Source organism: Lithobates pipiens, unplaced genomic scaffold, assembly GCF_037356315.1.
Source record: "Lithobates pipiens isolate NorthernLeopardFrog02 unplaced genomic scaffold, aLitPip1_a1.2 Scaffold_3, whole genome shotgun sequence".
NCBI lineage: Eukaryota > Metazoa > Chordata > Amphibia > Anura > Ranidae > Lithobates > Lithobates pipiens.
The window spans coordinates 273,436,185-273,461,939 of record NW_027507790.1 but is presented as its reverse complement, the minus strand read 5'-3'; the positions used below and the strand labels follow the sequence as shown (position 1 = coordinate 273,461,939).

Sequence of the window (25,755 nt, the reverse complement as noted above, 5' to 3'; positions counted from 1 at the left end):
GTGGGCTCTTATGAGTGGGTCGCAGGCTCCTATGGGCAGTGGGCAGTGGCTCCTGTGCCCTCTCTGAATCCCTGCTGCTTCCACCATGCTGCTCCTCCTTCCCAGGCGTACAATAGAATCGCCTGTCCTTTGGGCCAATCAGGTGACCAGTGTAAAAACCCATTTCCCGATTGACCCGAATATTGATTTGCTGTTGTAACACACCTGGGTGGGCTTGGAGCACACTCTCTACGACCCAAGCCTACCCTATATTTAAGCCTCTGGCTCTAATCAGTGCTTCAAAAAAACAGCTTCTCCGCATTGGAATCCATGCGCCGGTGTCCTGAAAGAGGCTGGATGCTTGGATAGGGGAGGCGGCAATGGACAGGGGGTGGCACCCGTGTGCCCTTAATGGATGGGCTGCCCCTGCTCTAATACCTCTCATTCAGCAAAGACAGATCAAAGTAACCAACACACACACAGACCTTCAAATAAGCTTCAAAGGATTTTTAAAAAAACAGGCAATTAAGACCTTTTAGTAGAAAGAGCCTGGAAACAAAAAGAGGCAGAGATGCAGCGCACAGGTAATGACTAGATTTGTGCTCACACAGGATCAACAGGTATTTTTTGTACCTATACAATAAAATAGGGATTGGTGAATGGTTTGGCCCAAGAATGAGTTCAGGCCGATCATTTGCCTGTTCATTCGTTTGCTGAACCCCCAGGTTTGCAGGGTGTTTGCCCCGATGAACACTCTGCAATGCAAAGTGCATTCTGCACTGTGTAAGCTGGTTGTTAAGGAGTGGGGCTGGGAAGCTGCCCATGGCATCCTTAACAACCAATCAATCATCAGCTTTCAATGGATTTCACTACTAATAGCTGAATAATAATAATAAACAAAAGTGCCGGCTAAAAAAATAAAGAAAAAAACAGTGTGGGGTCTCTCCCCCCCAGTCTGTACCAGGTCCTGCAGGTCTGATATGGCCCCCAGAGCCTGCCCCCCCTGAGGGCCACATGCCCTCAACATGCCGTCCCACCCCAAATCACCTTGTCTCCATGTTGCTTTGCTACAATATCAGTGTTCATAAATAAAGTGAAAAGTGAGTACAGTCCTTGTTACATGGTATATCCTCAAAAGAAAAAAAAAATATATTAACCACTTAAGAACTGCCCCACACAGAAATACTGTGGCAGGGCAGCCCTCCTGTGCAAAACCACATACAGCTACATGATTTTGTGCAGTGGGTCTGGGGTGCATGCGCGCCACCGGTGACTCATTCATGCTGTGATTAGAAACAGCGGGAGCCAATCAGAGGGTCCCGTGGGCTGCGAGGGCTGTCAGGACCCACCGTTCGTTCACAGGAGAGGCAGAACATCAGTTTGCCTATGTAAACAAGACAGACCGCCATGGTACGCTAGGTAGAATTGTATATAACCCTTATATATAGATTAAAATATCATTAATATACGAATACACACATATCTTTGTGGAGTATAATGGCCGCGGCCTTTATCATAGGTTTTATTAATATTGTATAAAGCCATTTAACTTTTGAACTATAAAAGCAAAATAACATATTTAACCACTTGCTTACTGGGCACTTAAACAGCCTTCTGCCCAGACCAATTCTCAGCTTTCGGTGCTCTCACACTTTGAATGACAATTACTCAGTCATGCAACACTGTACTCAAATTAATTTTTTGTCCTTTTTTTTCCCACAAATAGAGCTTTCTTTTGGTGGTATTTGATCATCTCTGGGGTTTTTATTTTTTGCGCTATAAATGAAAAAAGACAGAAAAAAAACGCATATTTCTTTGTTTCTGTGACAGAATTATGCAAATTATTAATTTTTCTTCATACATTTTGGCCACAATTTATACTGCTACATATCTTTGGTAAAAATAACCCAAATTAGCGGATATTATTTGGTCTTTGTGAAAGTTAGAGAGTCTACAAGCTGTGGTGCGAATCGCACAAAATTGATCACATCTGATGTACTGGTGGACTATCTCGCTTCTTGTGACCCGAACAAGTCAGGAAAGTACAAATACCCCCAAATAACCCCTTTTTGGAAAGTAGACATTCCAAGGTATTTAGTAAGAGGCATGGTGAGCTTTTTGATGTTGTGATATTTTTCCCACAATTCTTTGCAAAATTAAGATTTTTCATTTTTTTTATTTTTCTCCACAAAATTGTCATTGTAATAGGTTATTTCTCTCACATGGCATGTGTATACCACAAATGACACCCCCCAAAAATTATGCTACTCCTCCTGAGTATTACAATACCACACGTGTGGGACTTTTTCACAGCCTGGCCACATAAAGAGGCCCAACATGCAGGTAGCGCCATCATGTGTTCTAGGAACATAAATTACACATCTAACTTGTTGACTATTTATTACACTTTTGAAGCACCAGGACAATGACACGTGACACGTGACACTGATGACAGATGGCACTGATACGTGGCAATGATGACACTTATACGTGGCAATGATGACACGTGGCACCGATGACAGATGGCACTAATATGTGGCACTGATGACAGATGGCACTAATATGTGGCACTGATGACACGTGGCACTTATACGTGGCACTGAAGACACGTGGCACCAATACGTGGCACTGAAGACACGTGGCACTAATACGTGGCACTGATGACAGATGGCACTAATACGTGGCACTAATACGTGCCACCGATGACAGATGGCACTAATACATGGCACCGATGACGCGTGACACTGATGACAGATGGCACTGATAAGTGGCATTGATGACACGTGACACTGACAACAGATGGCACGTGACACTGAAAGGTGGCACTGATAACAAATGGCACTGATACATGGCACTGATGACAGATGGCACTAATACGTGGCACTGATGACAGATGGCACTATGTGGCACTGATGACACATGGCACTGATGACAGATGGCACTTATACGTGGCACTGATGACAGATGGCACTGGTGACAAATGGCACTGACAACAGGTGGCACTGGGGGCAGGTGGCACTGGGGGCAGGTAGCACTGGGGTGGATGGCACTGGGGGCAGGTAGCACTGGGGTGGATGGCACTGGGGGCAGGTAGCACTGGGGTGGATGGCACTGGGGCGGATGGCACTGGGGCAGGATGGCACTGCTGGGGGAGGATGGATGGCACTGCTGGGGGAGGATGGATGGCACTGCTGGGGGAGGATGGATGGCACTGCTGGGGGAGGATGGCACTTTATTTTTTACTTTTTTTTTTTATCTAGGCGAAGCAGAACGGCTGCTGCTGCAGCCGTTCATCTCTCCCCTCTCACACTCTGTGTGAGGAGGGAGAGCGGCGCTGAGAGATGATCTCATATGTTTACATATGAGATCATCTCCCATTGGACACGCCGATCACGCTGTAAACGGCCACTGTGATTGGCCGTTTACAGCGATCTGTGTTTGCCTGTCCCCGGGGGACACGGCGAACACAGAACTTCCGCGATGCGCGCCCGCGGCGGCGCGCATTGCGGAAGTAAACAATAGGACGTCCAGGGATGGCCTCCCGGACGAATGTGCCTGCTCTACGGCCGTCATTCGGCTATAGGGCGGGCGCGAGGTGGTTAACATATCAATAACATCAGCAAAGCTTAGCTATTAAAAGCTCAAGCTAAATAAACAATCAATAAAAGTCCCAAGTTTACCAAAAAGGCAAAAATGGACACACAACCTCATAATAGGCCAGCGACATGGGAAGGGAGGGCGGGATGTGTTCTGATCTTCTTTGTCTGTTATACTGCGGCAACTGACGCACTTTTTTCTCTTTTATAGGGTCTCCTGTTTGTGGCAACCGTTACTAAGCCTCTGGACCAATCAAAGGTAAGTACTCTAACAACATTTAACTGTAAATTAATTAATTAATTAATTCCCTTATACCAGCGCCCCATACATAGTGGGCGGGGACAATTCTTGCCCCTCCCACTATTATTATGGTACGCTAGGTAGAATTGTATATAATCCTTATATATAGATTAAAATATCATTAATATACGAATACACACATATCTTTGTGGAGTATAATGGCCTCTGCCTTTATTATAGGTTTTGTTAATATTGTATAAAGCCATTTAACTTTTGAACTATAAAAGCAAAATAACATATTTTACATATCAATAACATCAGCAAAGCTTAGCTATTAAAAGCTCAAGCTAAATAAACAATCAATAAAAGTCCCATAAGCCGGGCTTATGGACAATGAGCACGGCACCCCCACCGGCCCACGGCCAACTCCACACTAGATTGTAAATTCATATTGAATATATCCAAAGCGATATCAGACAAATGAATATAATCAGGGCGATAAAGACCAAGTACACCGCCCTCCAATTCAACGTGTCTATAAGAAATACCTCCCAGAATAGGCATAAATTTAGCCATAGCTCGATTAATTTTTTTTCAGATTTTTTTCAAAATACTTTAAAGAAGGAGAAAACCATTGGAAACGAGGAACGATTTCCAAAAAAAACAATAAACACTCAGGCAACAAAGCACGAAAGCATAAAAAATCAGCCTTCATACTAGCCACTAAGTCCAAGGTAGGTTGGAAACCGATGTCATTTCCAGCTAAATGAAAAACCACAACATGTGGGCTAGGCCATTCAGAACTTAATAAAGAAAAAACACTTTTTAAATCAGTCCACTTCATACCCCTGCGCCCATATCAATAAAGTATATATTTAGAATAGGGCAAATCTAAATTTTCACCATAACATCTGGATTTTGCACGTTCGTATGCCCAATATACAAATGAATGGCCGATGATCCATACGATGACATGCGGATCTGAAATCAAACAAAATTGTTAGGACAAACATATTTTTTAAAACAATTAGAATTCCACCTACCCACTCTTTTAATGTCATTAGCCGAAAGACCGATTTTGGCCGCAGCAGTAGCTGCACCAATACGGAAGGAATGAGAAGCTATAGCTAAATGGTCTAATTTCAAATATCGTAGACACTTCTTCAAAACAGCATTGAATTGAAATACAGTCAAAGGAAGACCGTTATTGTGAATCAAGAATTGCTTGTCCAAGGGAGGCCTTAAAGACAAATAATTCTTGGAATGAGAAACAGTACATATAGAAATGTTTACATGAGACCCAATGATAATCCAATTTCCACGCCCAATCTGATCACATTTGCTCTTGGGTAAATACAAACGAAGAACGTCAGGAGCCAAATGCACCGACGATATAGCCAATTCCAAATGACAACCTCGATTAGGCGGAAGGAGTTCAGAAATTCGCAGAGCTCCATAGAAACAAATACAAAAGGAAACTTTGAACAATAAAGCTTCAAAATTTGAAAAACAAACAACATCAGCCGCAGAACAAAGCTTACCCAACATATCAATGGAGATAAGTAGTCTCTTATCAGGGACTGAAAATTTCCTATGATAACCCCTTAATGCTAATTTAACAGAAAAATAAGCATTGCAAGAAGAATCACCTTGCAAACGTCTAAAAAAATGAAATACCAGCTAATGTCTTACCAATAAAAGAATACGAATATTGCTGAAACATTAACGAATCCAGAAAAGCCAAAACAAGACCCTCAAAAATAAAATTATTATTCAAATTAAATTGTAGCAAAAAACAGCACCATCTATGCCACGCGGCTTCATAAAATGCCCTCATGGATGGTGCAATAGAGTTTTGCAGAGCAGACCGCACCAGCTTCAAATCAATGTCCATAAATGAGGAGGACACGTCTCCCCAATCTTTTCTGCGTCTGGAACCAATTCGTGGAATTTGGACATCTGTTGGCGAGACAGAGAATCAGCAACAATATTGCAAAAACCCTTTATAAACTTTGCTTTCAACCAAATATTTAGCGAAAGACACTTAAAAACCAAATAACGCAGCATAGTAATAACAGGAATGGATTTGGACACCAAACAATTCACTGCATACACAACACCCTTTTTATCAGAGTGTAAAAGAATTCTCTTATTTGCTAAAATGGTCACCCCACAATTCAAGCGCTACAATAACTGGAAAAATCTCTAAAAGAACAATATTGTTCACAAAACCTCTCAAAACCCAAGAAGTGTGCCATTCTGCAGCCGACCATCTTCCTTGCCAAAATGCACCATAGCCAACACCACCTGCAGCATCAGTATACAATTGTAGGGCAGAAGCCGCACAAAAGGGGGACTGCCATAGTGAACGACCATTAAAAGAAATTAAAAATCTCTTCCAAATCACCAAATCATCATAAATATCTTAAGTTATACTTACAAAATGCGAAAGTAACTCCCGCAATAGCCCTATAAAGACGTCTGGAAAAAACACGTCCAACAGGAATAACTCACGAAAGCCAACAAACCCAACAAAGATTGGACAGTTCTCAACAGGAAGGCGAAATTCCATACGAACAGTATCAATTTGTATACCTAAAAATTCTAAACAAGTGCAAGGAAAAACTGATTTTTCTTCTGCCAAAGGTATACCAATAAACGTACAAAGCAATCTAAATTCATTGAAAATATGCAAACAATCAAACTATCCTTAGAACCAATAAATAAAATCATCTAAATAATGTAAACAATTATTGGAACCTGTCCTATAACACACAACCCACTCCAAAAAAGAAGAAAAAATCTCAAAGTAATAACACGATATAGAACAGCCCATAGGCAAACATTTATCAAAATAAAACTGATTCTCAAAAACAAAACCTAATGAATTAAACGCTGAAGGCCTCACTGGTAAAAGACAAAAAGCAGATTTTATGTCTGCTTTTGCCAACAGAGCCGAATCACCAACACATCTAATCCTATCAATAGCATCATCAAATGAAGAATACGAAACCGAACACAATGCCGGATCAATTTCATCATTCAAAGAAAAACCATCAGGGTAGGATAAATGATGAATCAATCTAAATGAACCAACTTCTTTTTTGGGAATGACCCCCAAAGGAGAAACTCTGAAATTTTCAAATGGCGGACGATGAAATGGGCCAGCAACTCTGCCTTCATCAATTTCTTTTTCAATCTTCACCCTGAACCATAGAAAGTAGGCAAAGAAAAACTAAACCAAACCCATTAATTAAAATGTCCGCTTTCTTGGGTTCTGGATACAGCAGGAGCCAAGGTAACATTTTTACTAAATTAATCGGAGTTGTTGCTTTTAAGAAATGGATCTTTTGAAACAGCAGCATTTGTGTGCACTTGCCTTTTAAAACAACGATTAGCTGAGTGCAACCCACCACATTGAGCGCATTCGTGTTTATACTTACAATTTTGAAGCCATTTGCAATGGCCTTCATTGAATTTAAAGCACAACCCCTTACGAAAAGGTCCACCAATAGGTACAAAAGGTTTTGCCATAGCCTTTTGAGGCAATAACAAGTTCAGCCACAGCCCTACATCTTTCATACCCCATTTCAAAGACTTATGAACCGAAAGCTTTTGTCGAAAGGCTTCATCATAAGAGAACCAAGCTAAACCTGGAAAATTTTTATAAGCTTCTCAAATTATTTCAACATGATGAAACATACCGCTACATAACTCAGGATGACGTTCGCCCATTACACTAGCATAAATACAAAAAGATTGTAACCAATTATTAAAATTGCGTGTGCCTAAACGTCTCCTGTCATCATCAGATTTCTCACCATCTTTTTATCAAACCTATATTCTTTAAATGGCGGCAATAAGGAAAACAATTTAATATAATCCCCTCTACAAATCTTTTCTTTAACTGAAATAGGTAAGTGAAAACCTAATGGAGACAATTCACACGTAAGTACTTCTTTAAAGTAAGGTTAAGGAACATTAAAAACAGTAGCACAAGAGGGAACTACTGATAAACCAGAGGAAGTCAAATCGACATTAGGTAAAACAGAAGAATTTGAAGCATTATGAACACTATCTTTCCAAACTGACATTAGAGCAGCGTCATCAGCAGAGCGAGAAGAAGCAGTTTTGGGCAATAAATTAGATAAAAGTTGTGACATATTAAACATAAATTTTTGCAGAATAGAGGCATCAATCGACTCACCATTTAAATGTGAAACTTCTTGAGCAGTAGGAACAGCTGCCTGCTGAAATCCTTCAGAAATGGAGCAATCTGCAGCCATTACAGGAGCCCTGTCATTCACCATGGCAACGTTGTCAAGCACCAGTGAAGCATTATCAACTGTAGCAGCCACCGCATCAGATACATGTAAAGCACTATAGACATTGTCCCTAGCAGTGACAGTATGCCCAGTAACATTCAAATGATTCGATTTCTTCTTTTTCTTCAAACAAGCAGACACAGTACCTTTTTTGTTTTGCAGGGATGAATCCCCCGATTCAAATCTTCGCGGTCTCCTTCTCGTTCTTTTCCGGGCAGCCCGATGGTCCACTGTGCCGGAGATCGGAGAATAGGCCGAACAGCTGCAGACATCTCCGAAAGGTTCTTGCGTCACCGGGTCAAGAGGAGGGACTGACCGGGAGGAAGAGGAAGCCGCCGAAACCGGAAGATCCTGGGGTACCTGAGACAATGCACTGAGGAAATCAATCTGCTCCACCGACGGAACACTACCAGAACCAGCCACCGGATAAGCCGACAGACAGGAACGAAGCCACCGCTCTCCATCCACGGCACCAGCCCGTTCGATCACCTGTCGCAGTAAGGACTCCATAACGAAACAGCAGGGATGTGTTCTGATCTTCTTTGTCCGTTATACTGCGGCAACTGACGCACTTTTTTCTCTTTTATAGGGTCTCCTGTTTGTGGCAACCGTTACTAAGCCTCTGGACCAATCAAAGGTAAGTACTCTAATAACATTTAACTGTAAATTAATTCATTAATTAATTCCCTTCTACCAGCGCCCCATACCTAGGAGCACACTTACACCTTTGATCGTCCCAGATATTTTCCCTTCCTTGCCAGTGTCATTAGTCACAGTTACAGTGCATATTATTTAGCACTGATCACTGTAGAAATGTCACTTGTCCCCAAAAAGAGTCAGTTACAGTAAGTGCTGCCGATATTGTGTCAATTTCCTCACTGTTAGCGGAGAGTTTGACACCTGTGGGCCCCGTTGCAGGAGCCAGTGCCAAGCTCTGTCGCTCCTCCCACTCGCCGCCCCCAATGGATTCTTATGGGACGGCGAGCACGAGAAGCACAGCCTTGTAGGGGTGCTTTCCAGCACGATCCCATCACACTGGAAACACAATATCGGCAGTAGGTACTGTAGGTGTCCGATTTGCCCACCACAATGTTGCAGTACCATTAATGATGGCTGACATTACTAGTAAAAAAAATAATTAAATAAAAATTCCATAAAAATATCCCCTAGATTGTAGACGCTATAACCAAAAACATGTAACAGAAAACATATTGGCCTAAACTGATAAAGAATTTTTTTTGTTTATAGTGTAAAAATAAAAACAACAGGGTGATCAAATACCACCAAAAGAATGCTCTGTTTGTGGAAAAAAAGGAGATACATTTTATTTGGGTACAGCTTTGCCATATCGCTAAAAATGGCCTGATCGTTAAGGGGGAAAAAACCAATGCCAACAAATCACTACTCACATATTTAGGGTGCTTGTAGTGCACCGCTCTGACCTCCCTTGATAAATCAAAATTGTTGTGATTTAATGTGAGATATATATATAGTAAACTTTGGGGATAATAGCTCCACTGAACCAAGTGCATAAACCGTTCAAAGGTGAAACCAAAAGACTTTTATTTATAATTAAATCAAAAATAAGGCTTTCTTCAGCGCACAGGTCAAAACTTAAATTAAAGTCCACTTATCTTCAGCACAAAACACAAGAATTAAAGAAAGCACTTACAGTTCTGTAGCCGGGTCTTTGCTCCAAAGTTTTCAGAGTCCTTATAGAAATATTTTGCAGCCTCCAAAACAGCAACACAGCAAGACAGCTCCTCAGACAGGTGTTAATCTCCTACTCCTCCTCACCACCACCTCTCACTACTTCCTGTTTTATGAGCTGTCTTCTTGGAGGCCTTTAACCCCCTGTGTACAGAATCCCTGTGGTCAGGGAGGGAGGCTCTTTCCCACCCAAATGTCACTTCAGAGCCCCCCAAATTCGGGTCCCAACTATCTCTCTCTTACTATAGAGGGGACCGCGAGTCAGTCCTCTCCTGATGACTATACATGGAATTTCTCACCCATTTTGGGTGACCCCTGAAGTCTACCCGGATTCCCTTAAAGGGACCACAATCCAAATACTGGTGCTACATAGCACCCGTCCAGGACCCAACCTTGGCATCCTGTACATATCCCCCACCTCTGCCTCAACGCGGAGGTGTTGGAGGCACCACTTGACATCATACAATGGACCTGGGAGAGAGCATCGGCGTTCTGATGTTATCTCCCGGATCTGTGCTCTACCACAAAATTGAACTCCTGGAGATAAAGGAACCACTTTGTCACCCTGGCATTAGTGTGCTTATTTTGCCTCATCCAGGTCAGTGGGGCATGGTCAGAATACTAGGCGAAACCTTCTGCCTAGGAGGAAATACTGTAAAGAGTCAAAGCCTACTTAATGGCAAGACACTCCCGCTCCACCACTGCATAGTTTTTCTCTGCTGCCATCAGCTTCCTACTTAAAAAAACTACGGGGTGCTCTTCCCCATTGATCACTTGAGACAGGACTGATCCTAACCCTTCATTTTAAGCATCTATCTGTACTACAAAATCCTTAGTAAAATCCAAAGCTACGAGCACCGGATCCTGACACAAAGCCGTCTTAAGCTTCTGAAAAGCTTTTTCAGCATCGTCATTCCACTTTAACATCACAGACTTTTTGCCTTTGGTCAAGTCAGTCAATGGTGCAGCAATGGTGGCAAAGTTGGGGATAAACCTCTGGTAGTAGCCAACTATGCCCAAAAATGCTCTGACCTGCTTCTTGGTTAAGGGATGGAGTCAGTCCTGTATGGCTTTTACTTTACTAATTTGGGGCTTCACCAGCCCTCTGCCCACAATGTCTCCTAGGTACTTGGCTTCCTCCACCCCAATTGCACATTTTTCCAGATTGATGGTGAATCCTGCTCTTCTCAAGGAGTTTATGACTGCCTGAACTCGGGGAAGATGGGACACCCAATCAGTGCTGAAGATGATTATGTCATCCAAATAAACAGTAGCGTACCGTTGATGTGGATGCAAAGTTTTGTCCATGACCCTTTGGAACGTAGCAGGGGCAGAGTGTAAACCAAATGGCATTCTTTTGTATTGAAAGTGGCCTTCTGGGGTAGAGAAGGATTTTTTTTCCCCTAGCATCCTTGGTCAGGGGAATCTGCCAGTACCCTTTTGTGAGGTCCAGCGTGGTAATATACCTGTCAGGACCCAACCTCTCAATTAGCTCATCTACCCATGTCAAGGGATAAGCATCAAACTTGAAGATTTCATTAAGCTTTTTAAAGTCGTTGCAGAAGCGGAGGGTGCCATTGGGTTTGGGTACCAACACGATTGGACTCGACCACTCGCTCTGCGACTCCTCAATGACATCAAGCTCAAGCATTCTTTTGACCCTCTCCGACACTGCCACTCTATGAGCTTCTGGGATACGGTAAGGCTTTAACCAAATTTTTACATTGGGTTCTGTTACAATGTCATGCTCGATGACATTGGTGAGACCCGGCAACCCTGAAAACATGTCCCTATTTCTTTGAAGGAACTCTTTTGCTTGCTGGGTTTGGGGCCTAGTTAAGGTAGCAGCCACCTGCACCAGATCGATCCCTGCATGTACCGCTACCACCACGGATACCTGTTCTCTGTCTCTCCAGGGTTTCAACAAATTTAGGTGATAGATCTGGTATGGTTTTCTTTTCCCTGGCTGGTGTACCTTGTAGTTTACCTCCCCCACTTTTTCTACTACCTCAAACGGACCTTGCCACTTGGCCAAGAACTTGCTCTCCACTGTGGGTATTAGGACAGCCACCCGGTCTCCTACTTGAAACTGTCTGATTTTTGCAGACCGGTTATACACCCTTCTTTGGGCATCCTGAGCCTTCTGCATGTGCTCCCTCACCAGCGGAATCACCTTAGCCACCCTCTCTTACATTTGAGAGATATGTTCTACCATGGTTTTGTGTGGTGAGGACTCACTTTCCCCTGTTTCCTTTACCAGATCGAACAACCCCCGGGGCCTTTGCCCATACACTAGCTCAAATGGTGAGAAGCCTGTGGACACTTGTGGAACCTCCCAGATGGCAAACAAGAGGGCAGGGAGTAACATATCCCAATCCTTCCCGTCTTTCTGGACCACTCTTTTTAGCATGGACTTTCGAGTTTTTTTTTTTTTTTCAAATAAATTTTATTGAAAAATAATACACATGACAAAGAAAAATTCTGAAAGATGAATAAAGGCATTTCGTAAAGGAGCTGTATGAATCTCGAGTAAGTCATCACATCAACAGTTAAATGCATTGAAAACATAAAACATAAACAAAGTGTTCCTTGCAGGAAAATGGAGGCCAAACCATTCTCCCCCATCAGAAGGAGAAGGGGGTGACCTCAACTGGATGGATCTGCGGATGCCATGACATGACATCATGGAATCCTACAAGGGACCCCAGGTCCTACATGGAATATGCAGAGGGAAATAACAAAATGCTGGGGGGGGGGAGAGAAGAAAAACAAAAAGGGGGGGGAAGCTTGCCAAGCCTGGTGTAGAATAGCAGTCCGCACCAGAGAAGGGTGAGATCCTGACCAGTGGTGGGGGGGTGCGGTGTTGAAAAATAGAAGATACACTGGTTCATATTCTGGGTAATAGAGATTCACACTGCGGCAGAGTTCGCTGGTAGCAGGGAGTCAATGCGAGTGAAAGAATGGTCTTTGAGGAAGGTCCGTTTCTGTGGAGTGAGTTTGGAGGCGATGTATAGGTCCCATCTACCATGGAAACGTTGTGTGGTTTTAGGTTGGTGGAGGTTTGTGTTAAGTTTGTCCGGAGAAGAAGGTGCCTGAAGTCTCTGTTGACTTGAGAAACGGAAGGGGTGGTAGTGGCAGTCCAGTGTGCCAAAATGGCTCTCCTGGCAAGCAATAGGCAAATCAGGGCCCATTCCTTGCCTGGGGGTGAGGAGGCGGCCGACCATGGGAGAAGTTGAGGATCCCAGTATCCAAAGATGAGGAGTAGCGGATCTTTGGGAAGCTTCAGTAGTGTGACTTCAAAGATGAAAGCCAATATGCGATCCCAGAACGAGGAGATGGCCAAACAAGACCAGTAGCGGTGGGCAAGAGTAGGTTTTGATTGTTGGCAGAGAGGGCACTGTGAGGCTTGAGAAGTATGAGGTGTTCCCGATGAGAGGAATGGTATATGCGCTCTGTGCGAGATTTTAAGTTGAGTTTCCCTCCAAGATTCGTTCGGGATGAGACGGTATACTGAGTTAAGGCCGTACAGAATCTTATCGACTATGTCATCATCCGGAAAGTCCTTCGCCCAATTGGATACCGAGGATGAATGCAAAGAGGGTGTCGTTTTGAGAAGTAGAGGTTTGTAGATTTCAGAGATTTTGTATGAGTCTTGTCGTAGAAGCGTGTCTATGAGGGAAGGTTTGAACCTCAAGTGCTCTGCCCTGCATGATTTCTGAAGAAAGCTGAAGCACTGTCCATAGTGGAAAGCAGAGGAATCCGGAAGGGAGTATTTTTGGGCTAAGGTCCGGAAAGGTAATGCCCGACCAGAGTCCAAGTCACACATAGATGAGAAATTGATAAGGCCTTTCTGTCGCCATGTTGCGTAAGGATGGTGTTCCAGACCCGGGGTAAAGTTTGGATGACCTTGAATCGGGAGGTGTCTTGACATGAAAGGAGATAGCTTGAGACCTTTGCTGACTTCTCTCCAGGCGATAGCTGTATCTCTCAGGAGAAGATTGTGTTGATAGGATGTGTCGAGAGTTTTCCATTGACAGTGGAGAAGAGCGGACAGGGAATAGGGACGCGTCATTTCAGATTCCAGTTGGTAATTGGAGTACCGAGAGTTCTGGGTTATCCAGTCAATGCCTACCCTTAACAAACAAACTAAGTTGTATATTCTAATGTTGGGGAGACTAATGCCCCCCTCGGTTCTGGGAAGGTGGAGTTTGGTAAATGCTATGCGCGGTCTTTTGCCCCGCCATAAGAAATTGGAGATTGCGGTGTTTAGGAGTTTGACATCTTTGTGCCGGAGAAGCAGTGGTATCATCTGAAGGGGATACAATAAGCGTGCGAAACTGACCATTTTGAATAGGTGACACCTTCCCAGAAGCGATAGCGGCAGATCCATCCAGTTTTCACATTCACGTTTAATTTTGTCAAAAAGGGGAGGGTAGTTCAGGTGGTACAGAGAAGAAGGTAGTCTCCCTATCTTGATTCCCAGGTATGTGATATGCGTGTTTGCTATTGTAAAAATGGAGTGACGAGCCCATAGTGGATGTGGGTGGGGAGTATTTCGCTTTTAGTATAATTTATGCGTAAGCCCGAGCACAGTCGGAATTGATCAAAAACCTCTTTGATCGTGAGCATGTCAACGGACGGGTCGGCAGAGAAAATAAGAACATCGTCAGCAAAGAGAGATGTTCTTAGTTCATGTGACCCTATTTTGATCCCGTGTAAGGGGGCTACGGTTGATAAGTACCTAGAAAGTGGCTCGATAGCAATGTTAAAAAGGAGAGGAGATAGGGGGCAGCCCTGTCTGGTACCTTTATGCAAGCGGAATTCATCAGATAGGAGGCCTGCTGCAACAAGCCTAGCTGTGGGGGATGCGTACATAGAGCTAATTAAGTGAAGAAAAGGGCCAGAAAAGCCCATCTCGCCCAAGACCATGGATAGCCATCCAAAATTGACATTATCAAAGGCCTTTTTTGGCATCTAGGGTAATAATGGCTAAATCACTATTTGGATTGCATCTGGCATGTTCCAATGCGATCATCACCTTCCTGATATTCATGGTCGCTGTTCTACCCTTGACAAAGCCTGATTGGGCGGAATGTATCAGGAAGGGGATGATATTGGCCAGGCGGTTTGCTACTATTTTAGAAAGGATCTTGACGTCCAGGTTCAGGAGCGAAATGGGTCTGTATGAACCTGGTTCTTGCGGGTCTTTCCCTTTTTTCTCTAGTAGTTTAATAATTGCTTGGTTGCCGGAGGGTAAATAGGCGCCGCCAGCCCATATGTCCTGGTAAACCATGGCAAGGGTCGGGGTTAGCAAGGATTCAAGAGATTTATAAAATTCGCCTGTTAGGCCATCAGGGCCGGGAGCTTTGGAGGAGGCTAGAGACCGAATCGTGGAGGAAATTTCAGAAGGGGAGATGGGGGCATTTAGCTCATTGAGTTGATCAGGGGATATGCTAGTCAGGGTAACCTTATCCAGGAAATGTCGCGCTGTGCGTTGGTCAATAGGGTCGGCTGCATAGAGGGTGGAGTAGTAGCGCAGCATTGCCGCGTTAATGTCTTTCTGGGAGGTGGCAACACGACCGTCTGAGTCGCGGATGGACGGAATAACCATCGGGCGATAAGGGCCTTTGCAAAGTCTGGCAAGAAGCTTGCCAGCTTTGTTGCCAAATTTATGAAGGGTAGTGTCGAGGTAGGTTTTTTTGGTGATTTCCAGGGTGTCAGCCCATGTCTCAAAGGATTGTTTGGCTGAGTGCCAAGCTGTCCGGTTTTCAGGAGAGTCAGTGGCGTAGAGTGCCAGTTGGGCCTGGTGCAGTCTGGAGCTAGAGGTCTTATAGTTGTGAAGGGCATGTTTTTTGAACGATGATGCATAAGAGATAATGCGTCCTCGGAGAAAAGCTTTACCAGCATCCCAAAACAAGTTGGGGCTATTGGTGTGTGACGCATTTGTATGTGTATAAATTGCCCACTCCTTCTCCATATATGTTTTAAAGTCTGAATTGTGCTGAAGGTAGGATGGAAAGCGCCATAGTTTGGGGTTGGGGTGTACATCTGGGGTCTCTAGGGTAGCTGAAATGGGTGCGTGATCCGAGATAGCTATGTCGTGTATGTCCGCTCCTGGGAGCAGGGGTATCAGGTCGTCAGTGCAGAAGATGTAGTCTATTCTAGTAAAGACATTATGCGGGTAGGAATAGAAGGAATATTCACGGTCGGTTGGGTGGTGGAGTCACCATATGTCATGTAGGTGGAGGGAACTCATCGTCTCTGCGAGGCTCGAGGGGGTATCGGAAGCTGGAGGTGAGGTTGAACGCGGATAGGAGGACCTATCGTCAACCGGGTGAAAAACAGAGTTGAAATCACCTCCCACTATTTGTGGAAGGTGGGGGGAACGCAGGAGCCAGTTAGTTAACGTGCTAAAAAATTCTTTAGTAGGGTTGTTCGGGGCGTAAACATTAGATATAATGAGTTCTTTTGATCCTATGCGGACCCGAAGGGAGAGGAGTCTGCCCTGTTGATCTGTATCCGTGGATAAGATCTTGCAGGGGAGACTCTTGTTGATAAGGATAAGTACTCCCGCCTTACGGCCAACGGCTTCAGAGCCAGCTGCATCACCCACCCATAGCTTCTTCATCCGGACATAATCGGCTGAGGAGAGATGGGTTTCCTGAAGTAGTGCTATATCAGTTTTGAGCCTTTTAAGGTGCCTCAGTACCTTCAACCTTTTGGAGGGGGAACGGAGCCCTTTCACATTCCAAGATACTATCTGAAGCATAATGGAGCGTCAAAGGGGATATAACAAGCTCGTAATAAAATCTTTAGTTTGACCAGCCTGAGTAGCTGCAAAAAAGAGGAGGGTAAGGTGTGGAGGGCTGATATGCCCTGCCGGGTAACCACAGCGGGTGGGGACTGCGCATAAGCAAGTGCTTCGAGGAGGCAGAGGGGGTGACAAACCAAGGGGGGGGGAAGGGTGTAGATACCAGGTTTGGGCACAGAGGGAGGGGGCATAAACAATCATCAACTTCACTTTTTTCCGCATGGGGGTCACTGTGTGGATCAGCTCCCATAACCAGGCCCATGATATATGCTGGCATTTCTGCCCTACCGAAGGGGAATACGAGGGAGCCATCAGTCCAGGACATGCCATGGATGCGTATGATGATCTGCACAGATGAGACCCCAGGGGAAAAAGAGTAACAAATCCGAGGTGAACAATTCAAGCAATAACAACTGAGAGCGGTTATATAAATGTAAAAAAAGAACATACAGATAAAAACAATGGAACCAGGAGAGCATGAAAAAAAGAGAAAGAAAAAAGACAAATAGTCATTTAGACCTAGGAGCAGTATAGCTCGTGTAGAGGATCCAAAAAACAGAACAAAAGGGAGGGGCCCAATTGTACCCCAATACTACCTGAGAAGTGTGAACGGCCCAGGAGGGGAACCGTTCAAAACGGGCCACTTCTACCAGGCCTGAAAAGGGTCGGCGTTGAATCCGAGGGCCGGGAGAGATATTAGAGAGACCTGTAGAGTAGGAGATCCCTCACCTTGAGGTTTGGGAAAGTTGAGCCGGGGCCGCAGCCCTGAAGCGTTTGGGAGAGTCTTTCCGTGGGCTTCTCTGATCCAGAGCTCGGTTTACTGGAGCTGCCTTGGGTGTGGGGCTGAGATGTGGGCCCGAGCGTAGCGATTTCAGGAAGCGTGTCGCCTCATCAGGATCATGGAACGAGAGTTGCTCGCCATTAGGAGTTTTGATCCGCAAAATTGCCGGGAAGGCCAGTGTGAATTTCATTTGTCGTTGGTGGAGTTCCGAGCAGACATGTTGGAAAGATTTTCTTTTCTTGGAGACATCCACCGAGTAATCGGCAAAGATCAAGATTTTGGTCCCGTCGAGCTGAAGAGATCTGGATTGACGATACTGCTGTAAAATGGAGGTCTTATCAGAGTAGTTAAGGTACTTAGCTATGATCGGGCGTGGGGATTTGCGTTCGGCATTGTAAGCTCCCACACGGTGTGCCCGTTCCACTGTGAAGGGCCCACCGAGGCCCAGAGCTTCAGGTATGCGGCGGGAACAGATGTCCGATAAGGTAGATTGGGGCAGCGATTCTGGAATGCCGACAAAACGCAGGTTGCTCCTCCTGGACCTATTTTCGAGGTCATCGAGCTTTTCCAGTATGTATTTGTTGGTTCTATCCTGAGCTTGTTCCAGGGATTGTGTCTGATAAAGTTCTTCCTCCAGGTTAGAGATGCGATTTTCAGCCTCGTTTAATCTGGAAGTGTGTTCCCCTAGTTGGGCTTGAAATTTCTGCATGCCTGTACTGATGGCTTTTTCCACTGAGGCAGCTATCATAGGGGAGAGGAGAGCAGCCACAGCCTGAGCAAGAAGTTCAGTGTTACAGTCCTGTAATGGAGGAGGGTGCATGTGGTGCTGCATGGGGAGAGGGGCATTGTGGCCAGCAGGGTATGGATGGGCAGGAGACTGTGTGGATGAAGTGTCTTTGGAGGCTGTCTGGCCTGCTGTGGGATCGCTCACCTCCATCCGCTGCGCTGTCTCCTCCGGTGGGGCCGTGCAGGCCGGAGCTGTGTAGGCCGAAGCCGGGGCCTCGATTTGCGGCGAGGCCTGCCGCGCGGTGGCGGCCGCATACGAACGCGGCCCAGATTTTTCAACGAACCGGTCCATCACGGAGCCGGTGTGACTGGGGAGGCTGCCTGATGGTTTTCGGGCGGAAACGCCGCTTTTAAAGCCAATTTTGGAGGCTGGTGTGCGGGAGCTGTGACAAGGGACAGCTACTTCATGCGGCGCCGGAACCGGAAGTCAGGACTTTAGAGTTTTTTAAACCTCTCAACTAAGCCATCGTTCTGCGGGTGATAGACAGACGTCCACAACTGTTTAATTTGAAATAGTTTGCACAAGTCCGCCATCACCTTTGGCATAAAAGGGGTGCCCTGGTCCGTTAGTATCTGTTTGAGAAATCCAGTTCATGCTAACATTTGAAATAATTCCCGGGCAATGGCCTTAGAGGAAGTTTCCCTCAAAGGACCTGCTTCTGGATATCTGGTTGCGTAGTCCAGCATGACTAATATATATTGGTGCCCCCTTGCCGACTTTACCAAGGGTCCCATGAGATCCATAGCAATCCGCTCGAATGGAACCTCAATAATTATCAAGGGTACCAGAGGGCTTCTATAGTGGGGCACTGGTGCAATTAACTGGCAAATGGGACAAGATGCACAATATCTTTTAACCTCAGCCTTCACCCCTGGCCAGTAAAACCGGTCGGTTATCCTGGCCTCTGTTTTCTCTGCCTCCAAGTGTCCTCCCATTGCGTTGTTGTGGGCTAGATCAAGTAGCATCCGCCTACACAGTTGTAGAACCAGCAATTGCTCTATAGTTTCCCCATGGCTTTCAGCCACTCAATAAAGCAAGTCCCCCTTCAACGCAAAATGAGGAAACCTCTGATCTGCCCCTGGCATTTGTGAGACCCCATCCTCAACAGAAACCTGCTCTCGAGCATTGACCAAGGTAGGATCCTGCAACTGGCCGGTTCCAAACGCACCCCTTGGTACATCCAGGTCTGGGTGCACTGGCCTTGAGGATGTTTCCCCTTCACCCTTCCAAAATCGGGAACTGCAACGGGGAGAGCTACTCGTCATCCTCCCCCAGGCTAACCTGTAACGGGACGACTCCCCCCCAGAGGTTGACTTGGTTTTGAAACCTGAAACAGAAACATCATCATCCTTCAACATAACATTCTCTGCCATATCACTATCAGTAACCGGTATCTCCATATCAGTGGGGTGTGTTGTGGGGGTTTCAGGCCCAGGTCCCTCAGACTCTGTCTCTTCCAGGCCCAGTGTCCCCAGTTCTCCTGGCTGTCCTGGCAGCCCCATCTGTACCTGGTTCCACAGTTCGAGAAATAGTGGACAGTCCCGCCCCACTATAATGTCATGTATTAAGCTTCTCACTACCCCAACCTCTTGTATCACTGAGGTATGGCCATAGGACACAGTCACCGAAAACAAGGGGTACTCCTTTGTGTCTCCATGGATGCAAACTATGTGTAGGGTTTTTCTTACAATGCCAAGTCTCCCAATCACCCTGGCATGTACAAGTGTTACCATGCTACCGGAGTCCAGTAGCGCCCTGGCAGGATGGTGGTTCACCCACACTTCACACTCGAACCGTCCTGCAATCGGATCCAGATGAGTGGCACAGACTCTTTGCACATAGAAGGAGCTTTTCCGACCACTCCCACAATCCATAGGCTCCTCCTGAAGTGGGCATTGCGCCCGGGTATGTCCCCAGGACCGACATCGACAACACCGTAGGTCTCCCATTCTTGGGACAGGAACCACCCTTCGAGGTTCTGCAGCCCACAATGCAGTTTTGCGGATTTCAACATCTGGTAGGGCTTCTATCCTAGGTGCTGTGGCTGGTCTGGTTGCCCTTCGTGCGGGTTACTGACGCTCGGAAGGCCCAAGCAGGTCCTCCACCACGGTGTACTTTTCAACCAACACAACCAGCTGGTCAGCGGTTGCATTGTCTCCATGGTTTACCCAGCGCTGTAGGTCATCTGGCAGGGACCGCAGATACCAGTCCATCGCTACTCGTTCCACCATCTGTGGGCCTGACAGTTTTTGTGGCTGCAGCCATTTTTTAACCAGTTGTACCAGTTCATGCATTTGGGACCTGGGTGGTCGGTCAGGTTTGTACCACCAGAGATGCACCCTCTGAGCCCGGACAGCTGTGGTCACTATTAGGCGGGCCAGGATCTCTGCCTTCAGACGCTCATAGTCACTGATGTGTTCTGTTGGGAGGTCAAAATTGGCCTTTTGCGTGTCACCGGTGAGGAAAGGGGAGATAATGCCATTGGTCATGGGGCCACCCCTCTCTCCCGCTATCCTCTCAAAGGTGGTGAGAAAGGCCTCTACATCATCACTGGGTGTCAGTTTTTGTAAAAAATGGCTGGCCCTCACAGACACCTGGTTGCCAGTGGCGACAGCCACTTGTTCTCGTCCCTGAGCCAGCCGCTGTACTGCCTCCTGCAAGGCAGCCACCTGTGCTTGAGTGAACTCCTACTGAGCAGTAAACTGGGTGGCTAGAAACCGTGTGCTTTCCTGCTGTGCAGCTATGGCCTGTGCCAGGGTCTGCTGCTGCTGAGCCATCGCTTCCTCATGGCGATGGTTTTGCATCTGCTGAAGCTTGCTGCTGGGTCACGGTGGCTTGTGCCAAAGCTCTGATGACCTCCTCCATGTCTTTACCTGCTGCTTGCAGCATCTGAGCTGACTTCACCCAAGACATGCCATTTTTACACAGTCTCTTTTAAATGTCAGTTTTTGGTTTTTAAACATTTTTTGCGGCTGCAAAGGCACCTTTGCCCGCATTCTCCACCAGTTGTAAACTTTGGGGATAATAGCTCCGAGGGACCAAGTGCATAAACTGTTCAAAGGTGAAACCAAAAGACTTTTATTTATAATTAAATCAAAAATAAGGCTTTCTTCACCACACAGGTCAAAACGTAAATTAAAGTCCGCTTATCTTCAGCACAAAACACAAGAATTAAAGAAAGCACCTACAGTTCTGTAGCCGGGTCTTCGCCCCAAAGTTTTCAGAGTCCTTATAGAAATCTTTTGCAGCCTCCAAAAACAGCAACACAGCAATACAGCTCATCAGACAGGTGTTAATCTCCTACTCCTCCTCACCACCACCTCTCACTACTTCCTGTTTTATGAGCTGTCTTCTTGGAGGCCTTTAACCCCCTGTGTGCAGAATCCCTGTGGTCAGGGAGGGAGGCTCATTCCTACCAAAATGTCACGTCAGAGCCCCCCAAATTCCAGGTCCCAACTATCTCTCTCTTAATATAGAGAGGACCGCGAGTCAGTCCTCTCCTGATGACTATACCCGGAATTTCTCACCCATTTTGGGTGACCCCCTGTTGGTTTAAGGTTGGTTTAGAAGCACAGCACATTAATTGAGTTTTAATTGGATTGGATTGTAATTATGGAAAATGGGACAAAATCCTTAGTGATGGTGCCAGCTGTGTATTCATTCATTTTAACTGAGTTTACATGCACTTTAACTTTCATAGACTGGCATGTTTTTGTAAATAGTATATTGTTGTCTCTGTTGACATAGAATAGTATTACAAAAAGATAAGTTGTTTTCACTCACCTGCGTGTATCTGTACAATCTGAGGATTTGGGCGATTGGGATTGTAGTGGATGAATAGCGATCTCCAATAACACCAGCCAGCTTGCCTTGTTCTTTACAGGAATAATTAGGAAATGTCCCATTTGGTCCAGATAAGATCTGCAGAACACTCTGTACACCCTTCCTGGGTTCCAACCATGAATCATATAGATGGAAGCCTAGACTGATATTCGGTAAGATGTCTGGATCCTTGTTAATATTATCAATTGCGGAAAGGAAAGCTAGGAGGTTCAGGTAATACGAGAAAGAAGGGCTACAAAAAGTTTTTTTTTTTTTCCAAAACAGTAAGTTATTAATTTCTATATATTTGTAAAATATTTTTAAAATATTCATACATGTGATCTGGTTAACATTAAATACAGAGGGGAAGACTTTTAGGCAATGCTTCTTGGGGAATATATAAATCAGCAAAAACAATGTTGAGTTAATGCTAAGTTTTTCACAGCATGTCTGTAAATGAAAGTCTCACCACTAGGTGTTTAAACCAATCATGTGGCCTTTTGATCTACTTGTGGCCTGTTTTGGTATATTCTGCACAGGTCTGGCAGGTAGTGATGAGCTAAACTGCCTTTGGTCCGGATCAGCAGGAAATTTGATCAACTTAATTGAAACCACTTTAATTAAAAATGCAAATTTTCTGTGCTAACAGACAAAGGGGTGTCAAAAGGGGGTGGGCATTTCCCTAGGGAACATGTACCAATGCAAAAAAAAAATTAAATAAATAAAGAAACCATGCTGCCCGAAGTAGTGTTTTTTTAACTGCTTAAAGTGAAACCCTTTAAGTCTTGTATGGATTTTAAGAAGGTACTGCGCACAAAAAAAAATGCATGAGGTGCCTCAGAAAATATATGCCAGACTCTTTGGTTCTGCCACATATTTTAATGGGGGCTCCACCTAAAAAAAAAAAAAATGTGAGGTCCTCCTTAAAATCTATACAAGACCCTTAATTCAAGCATGCAGCAAGGCTGGATTTGCAAGGGGGGATTGAGCATGTGCCTCCCCTCCTGAACCATATCAGGCTACATGCCCTGATCATAAGGGGTACCTTGTCGGGGGGGTGACCCCCTGGTAAAGTAGCCTGTCCCCCTGTTAATGAGAACAAGGGCCTATTCTCCACATATCTTACCTGGTGGTTTGCACATGAGGATCTTAGCAGAATCTGAATGCTTCCTTTTATAATAAGGGGGTTTGTAGATAACCCCCCATGGGTGATAGTCAATGTCGGGGGGCATGGTGATGCGCTGCTGAATGCCCACCTGACACAAAAGCTCCACTCACACGATGAGACAAGCGATGATTCCTGGGCCTCTACATACATTAAAGCAGCGTTTTTTTTCTCCTTCCAACTCAGGCAACCCTCAGCTATATCCCATAGAAAGAGGGACTTGTCGCAGCCTGTCAAGCTGTATGGCTTCTTCTGCAAACTCTCCACTGGTGCTCACCAAAATGGCACCTGTGGCAGCTCTCAGAGGAGGAATGGAGCCTCCTCAAGATATGGTGCAGGCTCCTGCTCTCCACAGGAGCTCATCCACAGGGGTTTACAAGCTAGTTCCTTTCCTTCAGGGACCTCTACACCCTCCACAAGAAGCCCAACAAATTCCAGGCTGTGGAGAGACTCCTCAGATGATGCCCCTGGATCTCTGGACATGGAGGTGAGAGCAGAAGCTACTGATCCACGGGCTGCACAACCACACACAGACCCCTTTACTGTGATCAGCTCCTCAGACCACCCAGAGTTAGAGACTGTGCTTAAAAACATGCTAACTTCCCTTAGGGAGTCTCTCCAAATCTATATGAAATCATACTTCCACCGTATGCAAGCTGACATACAAGTCCTGAGAGACAGGGTGAATCATATAGAGGACAAATTGTGTGATTATGCAGAATCTTTCAACGCGCTAGTCGATGCCCACTCAGCACACATGAGGATGAAATCGCATGGCTGAAGTCTAAAGTGGTGGATTGGAGAACAGGTCTCGTCGTAATAGTTTGAAGATTCGGGGGGTCCCGGAAATGGTCCAGCAATTCCAACTACCACAATTTGCACAAGATCTCTTCCTGGTGATTACACCTACTCAACATCAACAGATTTGACCATTGATCAAATCCACAAGGCTCTCCTATCCCAAGTTCCTAGGGATGTCATCCTCTGTGGACATTTCTATCAGGTTAAGGAGCAACTCCTGATTGTGCTCCATAAAGCAGATCATCTTCGTGTCCAATTCTCCAAGCTTCAACTCCTACCTGACATTTGCAAGCACACTCTTCATCTCTGTAGCAACCTTCTCAAATTCACTAATCGGGACCATAAGATCCTGCATTGTTTGAAGTAACCCACCAAACTTACTAGCACCCACAATGGAGTGATGAGGACCATCTCAACACTGGATGAAGGCCTGCGACTTCTACGAAGCTGGGACATCATGCTAGATCCTCCTCCTCCTTGCCCTGGATAAGTGACCCTCGCCAAATACCACCAGACTGGCAGAAAGTTCCACAAAAGAAGTCTCCGCATCACCATCCTCCAGGTGGCTCATAAGCAATGTCCAGAAGTTCTTCATTTCTCTGTTATCCTGGCTTCCATCTTGTTCTCACCCAGGGCCGGATTAAGAGCATCATGTGCTTGGTGCTGAGGATTTTGATGGGCCTTTTACTGGGCACCCTTCTGCTTTTCAAGAGCCTGTGCTGGCATGCGCCCAAACTTAAAAGTGCGCAGCCTCACAGGCATAACACTAGAGAAGTCTGGCATTTGATTTGCCAAGTTTCTGTAAGGGCCGTGCATTGGCGTGCACTTTGAACTGAAAGAGTGCAGTTGCGCAGGCCTAACACTATGAAAGCCCCAGACTTCTGTAAGAGCCCTGCATTGGTGTGCCTCAGGCTTCTGTTAGGACTGCTCATGCAGTGCCCATTATCAATCCCACCACCCTGCCCCGGTGGTGCATGTGGAATGCAGGATCCATCAGGGGAGATCTCTTCCCGTTGACCCATTGCTTTCCATGTCCTTTTTGGGTGGCTGGGCCTATATTAAGGTAGGGGCCTGGAGCTGCAGCTCCAATAGCCCATACTTTAATCCAGCCCTGGGAGTCACTCAGTTCAGCATGGACACCAATTAGGGAACTTGTTCCTTTTTTTTTCTTTCAGTGAATGCAAAGGTGTTCTCTGATTGGACAAGGTGAAGATCTTGATGTCATCACTCTGCCTCCCTACCTCATCCAATCACAGAATGTTTTGCATTCATTGAGAAAATACAACATGTTCTCAGAGTGGTCCCCCATGCAGATCGGGTGACCTTCTTTGCTCACTTTGCAGCAGCTGCTCAGAATGGAGCCTGCAAGGTAGCGGAGATCCTTGTAGTAGCGGGGTAATAGCCGTGTCTACTACAGGGATTTCCTCTGATATGGCATATACATACTTGCATTGGTCCAAGCTGACACAATGGAACCATGTGAAATAGCTGGAAATTAAGCTATAATTATTATTTAATTTATCCATATAGGTGGCATAGGTTTAGTTACCATTGGTGTGTGTGTGTGTGTGTGTGTGTGTGGGGGGGGGGGGGGGCAGCTATTGCGTTGGGAAGGGGAGAGGAGCAGAGGTTGCATCCGCCCATGGACCCCAAAGGACAGTTGGATCTGTCCATAGACCCCAAAGGACAGTTGGATCCACCCATAGACCCCGAAGGACAGAAAGATCCACCCTGAGA

General features: G+C 45.6%; 1 protein-coding gene across 1 annotated transcript in view; it reads right to left on the bottom strand.

Moving 5' to 3' along the window:
* LOC143941156 (vomeronasal type-2 receptor 26-like) overlaps positions 1 to 25,755 on the bottom strand; it is a 111,309-nt gene that overhangs the window by 59,081 nt on the left and 26,473 nt on the right. Inside the window, exon 2 of the mRNA XM_077463182.1 lies at positions 22,014 to 22,305. Within this exon, the coding sequence (XP_077319308.1) occupies positions 22,014 to 22,305 (292 nt within the window). The remainder of the gene's footprint in view (positions 1 to 22,013; positions 22,306 to 25,755) is intronic.